At 37.1% G+C, this 8,934-nt stretch overlaps 1 protein-coding gene across 1 annotated transcript; it reads left to right on the top strand.

Moving 5' to 3' along the window:
* Positions 1–2,825, top strand: LOC142615901 (uncharacterized). The gene is made up of 3 exons (XM_075788817.1): positions 1–280; positions 1,564–1,631; positions 2,502–2,825. Exons 1-3 carry the CDS (start codon positions 1–3, stop codon positions 2,823–2,825), a joined length of 672 nt encoding a protein of 223 aa, XP_075644932.1.
* Positions 2,826–8,934: the final 6,109 nt, after the last annotated feature.

The following is an 8,934-nucleotide window of genomic DNA, read 5'->3' as shown; positions in this document are numbered from 1 at the left end:
ATGGCGAAGCAAACGGAGGAGAACAGAACTGAATTCCTGGCAGCAAGTAAGAAGCTAGATGATATGTTGTTTAAACAAGAAATCTATTGGGCTCAACGATCTCGGATTGCATGGTTGAAACATGGTGATAAAAACACCAAATTCTTTCATTCCAAGGCCTCACAAAGGTGGAGGAGAAACATGATCCATGGAGTTCGAGATCAACAAAACATTTGGGTGGATGAAGTGGATGATATTGCTAATATGGCAATGGATTACTTTGAGAATTTGTTTAGTTCAGGTTTGTGGTGGGCTTTTTTGTAAATGTTAGGTTGGGCTGCCTCCTACTGTACTAGGCTCAAAGTGTTCTGGATCAGGGAGTTGGGATCGATCCGACCCACCTTGGTTCGGTTTGTGCACAAACTATGCCCTCGTTTGCCAAGATTTTTATCACATGCCCATGGCAGGCAGAGCTGTTATAGTAATCACAGCAAACAGATATGATAAAGACAATAATAGAGATTCGTTCACTATTTAGACACAAGTAAATAATGGGCTTTGACAAGGAATGCTTGTTTTATGAAACAGTAACAAAAATAAACACAAAAGAGGTAGTAATAAGCTTGTTGGATCAAAAGAAATATCAGTCTACCGTGTCAAGTTACATTACGGGGTCTAAGTCAAGAAGGAAGCCATTTCCTCAACGCGGATAATCTCTCTAGGGAAGAAATTAACTACTTTGAGGGAGTGGGCCTAAATGACTTGTATCCAGAGAAGTCCTTTATCGTTAACAAAGAACATGGGTTTGAGAGGGAAAGAGGGAATCAACATATTCAGTGCATGTCAGCCACTCTACTCTCTTCATTTTGTTTTTCCTCTTTTTCTCTAGTTCTTTCTTTCTTTTCTTCATTTTAGCTCTTGGTGTTTTTCTTAGTTGTTGTGATTCTCTCCTCAAAGATTACTATTGCCGTCCTCCTTTCCTTCCGTGCACAGTAAGGGTTTCTTATATAATGTCTATTGCGGCTGGTTTTTACCATTGTAGCTCTTAACCGTCTTTGTCTAGTGCAGGTGTCATTGCTGACCATTACCGATGGGTCAGTCGCCCAGCCAATGCCACTTACCTATGCTGGCCACGCCACTCCACATCATTAGACAAAGAAGATTATTTTGTTTGTTTGCTCGTCATGCCGTTCTTTCCTGCCACGGTGTGAGTGCTCTCTTTCTCTCCGTTCCCACCGCCAGACCATGCCCTCTTACCTCTAACCCATGACTCATCACTTCCCGTATTGGCTGGTACAGGCTGGTGGTGTATGGGCCTTGTGTGTGCCTCACTTCCATGTTTGTCCAAAATCTGCCTGCTGCTCGTGCGTTTGCCGCAGTTTGAAGGTCTGTCAGCCAATTCTACCGTTCGTCCTTGACTTCTTCTGGCGTGGGCTGCTTTCCCTGACTTCTCATTTACAGCTTGCTTCCTTAAGGGCTGGGCCTTGCCCGATTGTGGGCTTCCCCTCCTTCGTACTATTCTCTGTGCTTTATTCTTAAGGTCTTGCTGTTACTTCTGACCACATCATTTTGCTATATCTGCAGTGATGTTATTTGACCTAGAACTGCCGGGCCTCTTTGGGTTTGCTGCTTATTCCTTTTCTGATGGCCCAGTAAATTTATTGGGCCTTTAACTACATTACTTGCGGGCTCCCGTGTCCCGTTTACTTCCTTTTAGGCATCCTTGACTCATTTACTTTCTTGGGGCATCCTTGGCCCTTTCTAACTCTGTGCTTCCCATGAGATTTTACTAACTCCTTGGGCTTCCCTGGCCCAAGTACTTTATACTTCAACCTTGGGGCTTATGGACTCTCCATTTCCCCTTACTTTTTTTACTTACATTACTTTGGGCCTACTGTGGCAGCTATGACCCATTCTCACTTTTCTACATCCATACTGCCCATGAATTTGCTACTTCTTTCTTTCCGGGCCTCTTTAGGCCCATTTGCTTCCTCAAGGTCCATTTGTTTGCTTTATGGACCTATGATTCATTATTCCTACCGTTTAGGCTTAATGGCTTTTCTACCCAACTCCCTTCAGCCCACGTTATTGGGCTTTTTCTTCCTGTTGGGCTACCCAAAAAAAATGAGCATCTACAAGCTTCATGTGATAGAATCGAAGAATGTCTTAATGCAGTTTAACATAAGGTGACTCCTGATATGAAAGAGATCATGTCCAGAGATTATAGTACAGAGGAGATAAAGGCAACGTTGTTCCAAATGGGACCAATAAAGACTCCTAGACCTGACGGTATGAATGCCTTTTTTTACCAAAAATTTTGGCATATTGTTGGAGATGATGTGATTGCTGCTATTTTGGATTTTTTGAATTCTGGTAATATGAACCCCGAACTTAATTATACTCATATTGTCCTCATTCCAAAAAAAAAATCGCCTAAAAGGATGTCAGATTATAGACCCATAAGCCTATGTAATGTTATTTACAAAATTATCTCTAAAGTTATGGCTAACAGGTTGAAACAGATCCTTCCTAATTTGATTTCTCCTACCCAGAGTGCCTTTGTACCAGGTTGTCTCATTACTAATAATGTTCTTGTTGCATATGAGACTCTCTATAGTATGCATTGCAGGAAGAAAGGCAGAAAAAGAGCTCTTGCTTTGAAGCTAGACATCAGCAAAGCCTATGATCATGTAGAGTGGGCTTTTCTAGAGAAAATGATGAATAAGTTGGGCTTTTTGGAAGCTTGGATTGAGAGAGTAATGAGTTGTGTATCTACTTCATCATTCTTGGTCCACATTATCGGTAAAGCATATGGCAACAAAATCCCAACTAGGGGGCTTCAATAAAGGGACCCTCTATCACCATACTTGTTCCTACTTTGTGCAGAAGGGTTTACAGTGTTATTGACAAGAGCAGAAGAGGAAGGAAGGCTGCATGGAGTTTCACTTTGTAGGAGAGCTCCTCGAATTACACACCTTCTATTTGCATATGACTCATTATTGTTTTGCCAGGCAAACTAAGAGGAAGTTCAATGCATCACTGATACTTTTCAACTGTATGCAGCATCATCTAGGCTGTTGGGAAATTTAGACCCCAGTTGATATAATAAACAAGTTTTAAGCCCAAATTGTTAATTAGATTTATTATAAATAAACTTTGTTAAAACAAACAAACAAACATCAATATCATGTCAATATCATGCACATTGGAAAAATAAATAAGACAAAATATGATGATCCAGGAAAACTAATGAAACAAACTAGTTTCATAATAAAAAACCAGAGGGGAAACCTTCCTGAAAAACAACCCACTATAGTAAAGAGAAGTTTCAGATCTAATTCAAAATCTTTGTCCCTAGACTCTACAGTCCCCGTAGATGAACTTACAGTAGAAACCTTTTACCACTTCAGAACCTCTAAACTCTTCAATATAAGAACGTCACCCTTTGATGCATGGATTCTAATACGTGACTAGTTCCTTTGCACGAATCTTAGTACGTGACTCACTCACCAACTTAAGGAATAAGAATGTTGGCTGCGAAGTTCTTCGCTTCATCAACAATGAAGATCGAGAAGCACTTGGTTACAAAACTCTAAGGCGCAAAGACGCAGTAACTTCTTTTTGAGAGAATAAGACATCAGTCACCTTTTTTATGTGTTCTCCTTGTATTCTCATGTGTGACGGTCTCTAAATTAAGCCTTATATATGTTTAGGGTTGTGAGAAAAGAAACCCTACACAAATACATAAGCATGGGCCGAAAATCAAATCTGAAAAATTGATTTTCGTAATTCTCGATAGATAGCTATTTGTTGAGACCTATTGCGAGCTATCGAGCTATCTGTTGCGAGCTATCGAGAAGCTATCGAGCATCCAGGAGGTTTCTCGATCAATCGAAGTAGCTATCGAGAGTTATCAAGATTGCGATAAAGAAAAGCTGAAAAGTCTCGATAGATAGCCTAGCTGTTGAGAGCTATCGAGGAGCTATCGAGATTTAATGAATCAGCACTTCTTCACTTGTTTCTTGGACAGACTTGCATGGCTTTAACATTTGAATTTGAAACCTTGTTTCTTAAAATATTAAACACATCCTAGATCTACCCAAATACAAGTAAAGTGCGTTTTGTCAAAGAGATTAGTCAATTACATAAAATTAACATATGTTCCTAATATGATTCACATATGTCCTAACATGGGAAATGCATCAATTTTGAAAAACCATCTGTTTATTTTAGTAGCAATACAGAGGTTGCACAAAGAGAGGGTATTAAAGCTGTTTTGGGGTAAAGGAGGTGGAAATGTTTGAATTATACCTGGGCCTACCAACATTGATTGGACGGGCAAAATATCAAACTTTTTCATTTTTGAAGGATAGGGTTTGGAAAAAAGATCCAAGGATGGAAAGGGAAGTTACTATCAAGGGCAAGTAAGGAGGTGCTGATTGAAGCAGTAGCTCAATCAATTCCCATATACACGATGGGGGTCTTGCAATTGCCGGTAAAGCTTTGTGATGAACTAAATGCGATGTGTGCAAGGTTTTGGTGGGGTCAAATTGGGAACAAAAATAAGATCCATTGGAAGAATTGGAATATATTGTCTCAACCTAAGAAGAAAGGAGGTATGGGGTTTAGAGAGCTAGGAAGTTTTAACTTAGCAATGTTGGCTAAGTAAGGGTGGAGACTGATTCAGGAACAAGGGTCATTTTTGTATGGATGCTTTAAGGCAAGGTACTTTCCAAGAGGCAGCTTCTTAGAGGCCAAAGATGTCCCAAACAGTTCCTATGTTTGGAAAAGTCTATTGGAAGCCCAGCCAATCTTGAAAAAAAGGATGTTGTTGGAGGGCGGGAGACGGTTCCTCCATACGTGTTACTAAGGACAGATGGATTTTGAATCAACCCAGAAACATGGTGCTCCACCCACCAGTTGAGGAAGAATGGGAGTGGCGCGTGGCTGACCTCATTGATTGGAGGTTTAAGTCATGGGACTGTGAGGTTATTGAATCAAAGTTTCACATGGAGGATGCTGAGGCTATCATGCGCATCCCATTGAGTCGTCGACGTGCAGAGGATGTAATGATTTGGCTTCTTACAAAGGATGGAGAATACTCTGTAAGGTCGGGCTATCATGTTGCTAGGATGATTTCAAAACAGAACAACAGTTTGGGAGAGAGCTCAAGAACAGCACAAGGTAACTCGGTCTGGAAAAGCTTATGGAAAACAAATATCCCTAACAAAATAAAAGCCTTTGGTTGGAGAGCTTGTCAGAATTCCTTGCCAACAAAAGAAAACTTATCTCGTCGCGGTATTATTGATAATGACAGGTGTGAACTCTGTGAACAGGCCTCTGAATCAGTAATTCATGTGTTATGGGAATGTGGGGTGGCTCAGGACATTTGGGCAGGAACCATGAGCCGTTTGCAGAAGGGAATAACTAATCAGATGGAGTTCTCACAGCTAGTTGAAGAATTGATGCTTAGGTTGTCCGAGGAAGGGTGGGAAATTTTCTGGGTGCAGTGTTGGTTAGCATGGAACCAAAGAAACCTGATTATGCATGGTGGTAAAATACAAGATCCTACTCGCTTAAATCAACGGGCACAAGAGTACTGTGAGGAGTATAGAGAGGCGCAATGTCGCCTTGCTATCCCAACATCAACGGGTTCTGTGCATAAATGGTGTCCACCGTCTGGCTCGGCCTTCAAACTAAATTTTGATGCAGCGATATTCTCCAATACATCTTCCTCAGGTTTTGGTGCTATTATCATAAACGGGATGGGTGAGGTTATGGCTAGCTTATAAGCAAGAGGCCCTTACGTTGCTAGCAGCGAAGAGGGCGAGGTGTTAGCGTGTCGGAAAGCCCTTGAATTTGCTGTTGATGCTGGGTTTAGGGAGAACGTACTTGAAGGTGATAATGCTACAGTTATGAAGTCGCTCACGTCTCCACGGGTTAACTGGTCCAGATTGGGACATATTTATGAGGATATTCGTACACGAGTTTTAGAAGCCTGACTGTTAGCTGCATCAGACGTGGGGCCAATGCAGTGGCCCATTCTTTAGCCCGATTTGTGGACCAAATAGATTCTGAAATTATATGGCTAGAAGATTCACCCCCACCAGCTCTTGAAGGACTCTATTTGGATTGTATTTCACTGAATAATTGAATGACAATTGCTTCATTTTCAAAAAAAAAGAAAAGAGAGTAAAAGACATAAAAAGTAAGTTAACATCATCAATCAGCAAAAACTTAGAAACTTTGTATAATTATCTGGCTTTGAATGAATTACTTGGTCATACTAAAAAAAAAAAAAAAAATCTAAACACGGAGGTCTTGTTAGCTTTAAGGTTGTATTGATATGTTGTACACTTGTTGCCATTACACTATTAAATAAAAAAATTATTATTATTATATATCTTAGAAGATGACAAAAGAACCTGACAAAATAAATTTTTTTATTATTTTTTTATAAGAATTTTATTATTATTATTAATGCAATTGTTATTATTCTTAATATATTTTCAAAATTATTATTATATATCTTAGAGGATGATTAAAGAATCTAACAAAATAGTTATTATTAATATTATTATATTATTATTATTAAAGCAATTGTTAATGTTCTTAACATAATTGGCTTAAAAAAAACGTTGATTACATTAAAAAAAAAATCCAAATATTCTTAACAATGCAGTAAAGTCCTTTTTGGGAATTTACACCCAAAACAGCTACTTTATATTAATGTTATTCAAACGCTTACTGTGACTTAAAAAATAGAAAACACACCTTTTTACATTTTTACCTTAAGCTTATTTGTGGTTTTAAAAAACTATTTTTAAAAAATGCATTTTTTTTAAAAATTTATCCAAACATGCTTAGAGTCACAGAGAGAAGAGAGAAGAGAGAAGAGAGAAACTAACAGAGTTTATTGGCCAAGTTTTCTTTAGAGGATTAAATTGATAAGTTTTGAAATATTTTGAATTTAGTTGGTATTAACTCAAACCTCAAAGTATGTTAATAGAATTTACCTTAATTCTTTTTTCTTTTTCATTTTTTCTTTTTTGGTGAGAAAAATGATGAATATATTTAGTATATAAAAAGATTATAAATGAAAAAATTCAAAGCGTCGACCTATTTTTTAGAAATGTTATGTCAACAATATTTCACAATAATTTTATAATAAATTCTAAATAGTAAGTTGTTAATGGTTATTATTGTTAATGGTTGTTACTGAATAAAAAAGTCATTTTAGTGATGATTTGTTGTAAAATTGTTACGGATGTAGTAGTGACTTTGTTGGAAACTTTAAGAGATGTCAAGTGTCAACCAATTGAGCTACAAGACTTTTGGCAAAAAAAATAAAATAAAATTGGTCCCTTTTTTAGGGGCTAGTTCCAATTTGATTCATTTTTTTCCCAATTATTTTGGTCCATGTAGTTAGGAATGTGTTTGGGACAAGTTAGAAGGTTTTTTTCAACCCAACTTGATCTTGTTGAGTCGAGTAACGAAAATTCTCAACCCAACCCAACATGTTACAGATGTAATAATCGACCCAACCAAACCCACATAGGTTGGGTTGGGTTGGGTTGAATATCTTATATCTTGTAGGAAAATTGAGTTTCATAAATTATTTATACACCATTTTTAATTAAATTATTACAATTCATATGATGCTTAAATTATATTACAACTTTCTAAATTCATCAAACTAATTCTCAAAAGGTAAAACAAATGAAACTAGAAAATTAGAATAATGATAATAAATTAAACAATACATGTTGGGTTGGGGTTCAAATGGGTTAACAAATATATCCAACCGAACTCTATTCTACCCAAGGCTTAAAACAAAACTCAACCTAACCCATGAAAACCAACCGAATGCATTGGATTTGATGTGATTGGGTCAGTTTCCTTGGATTGGTGGGTTTGATACACACTCAAAATTGTTATTTAAGTGACGTAAAATGATGACGTGTTGATAGGATGCTCACTTGGCATACATGTGACTAATAAGCTAATAAAGAAACTAATCTAAGTAAAAGGCATAATAAGAATTATAAAAATAAACACAAGGTTCTCTTTTTATTTCTTTTACTTTCTTGAGAATCAAACACAACTCTAATTGACTATCAAAATGGGTGCTGACATGTAGGTATTAGACATACACTACAGAGGGCAATTCTCTACAAATGCAAGCTATGGTGGTGGTCAAATTGCTTTGTATCATTGCATGGTCCATGTATACGGCGATTATCTATTATTATTTCAAAAGGAGTACATATTAAGGGGGTATAGTCGTGGAAAAGGTGATCTATTCTTTTATGTTGAACCGATATTTAGTCTTGATAATGGCATAATGCTTTGCACTTAATAACTATTAACTAGTGATATAGTTCTTCTAAAAAATTAAAAATTAAAAAAAAAAAATCTTTTTAGATAGAGTTTCAACTTGCTCTTAATGTTGTTTTTTATCATCAAACCAAGATATCAATTGGTTTTTGGTGTAAACGGGAATTGAATCATAGACTTTTTATTTAACAACAAAAAACTTTATTAGTTGAGTTAATTGGAACCCAAAAACTAGAGATGCAGTAGGTAGATCGAGAATATGACATTAATTGATTGTAGTTTTATTTTGCTAATCATTGTGTAATATTTATCTCTTGCTCATTTTCTTTTGTACATTTCATGCATGTGTTGTTGGAGATCATATATAGCAACTATACTCAACGAAAAATGTGATATTTTACATTGAGGGTTTTTTTTTTTTTCTTTCTTACTTCTTTTGACCATGTGTTGAGGTCCAAAATATTGCAAGGAACTAAGCCCTTGAAATCAAGAAAGGCCCAGCCCGTGAGCAAAGACTTGACCCCTTGAAGAATGAGCAAGAGGAATCTTGGCCCACAAAAGAATAAGCCTTAGGCCTTAGGTAAAGGAAAGGACAAGAGAAGCTTAGGCCAACAACAT

The sequence above is a fragment of the Castanea sativa genome, chromosome 11 (assembly GCF_040712315.1).
Source record: "Castanea sativa cultivar Marrone di Chiusa Pesio chromosome 11, ASM4071231v1".
Taxonomy (NCBI): domain Eukaryota; kingdom Viridiplantae; phylum Streptophyta; class Magnoliopsida; order Fagales; family Fagaceae; genus Castanea; species Castanea sativa.
Note: the sequence above shows the minus strand (reverse complement) of the source record. Positions and strands in the feature narration are given on the sequence as shown.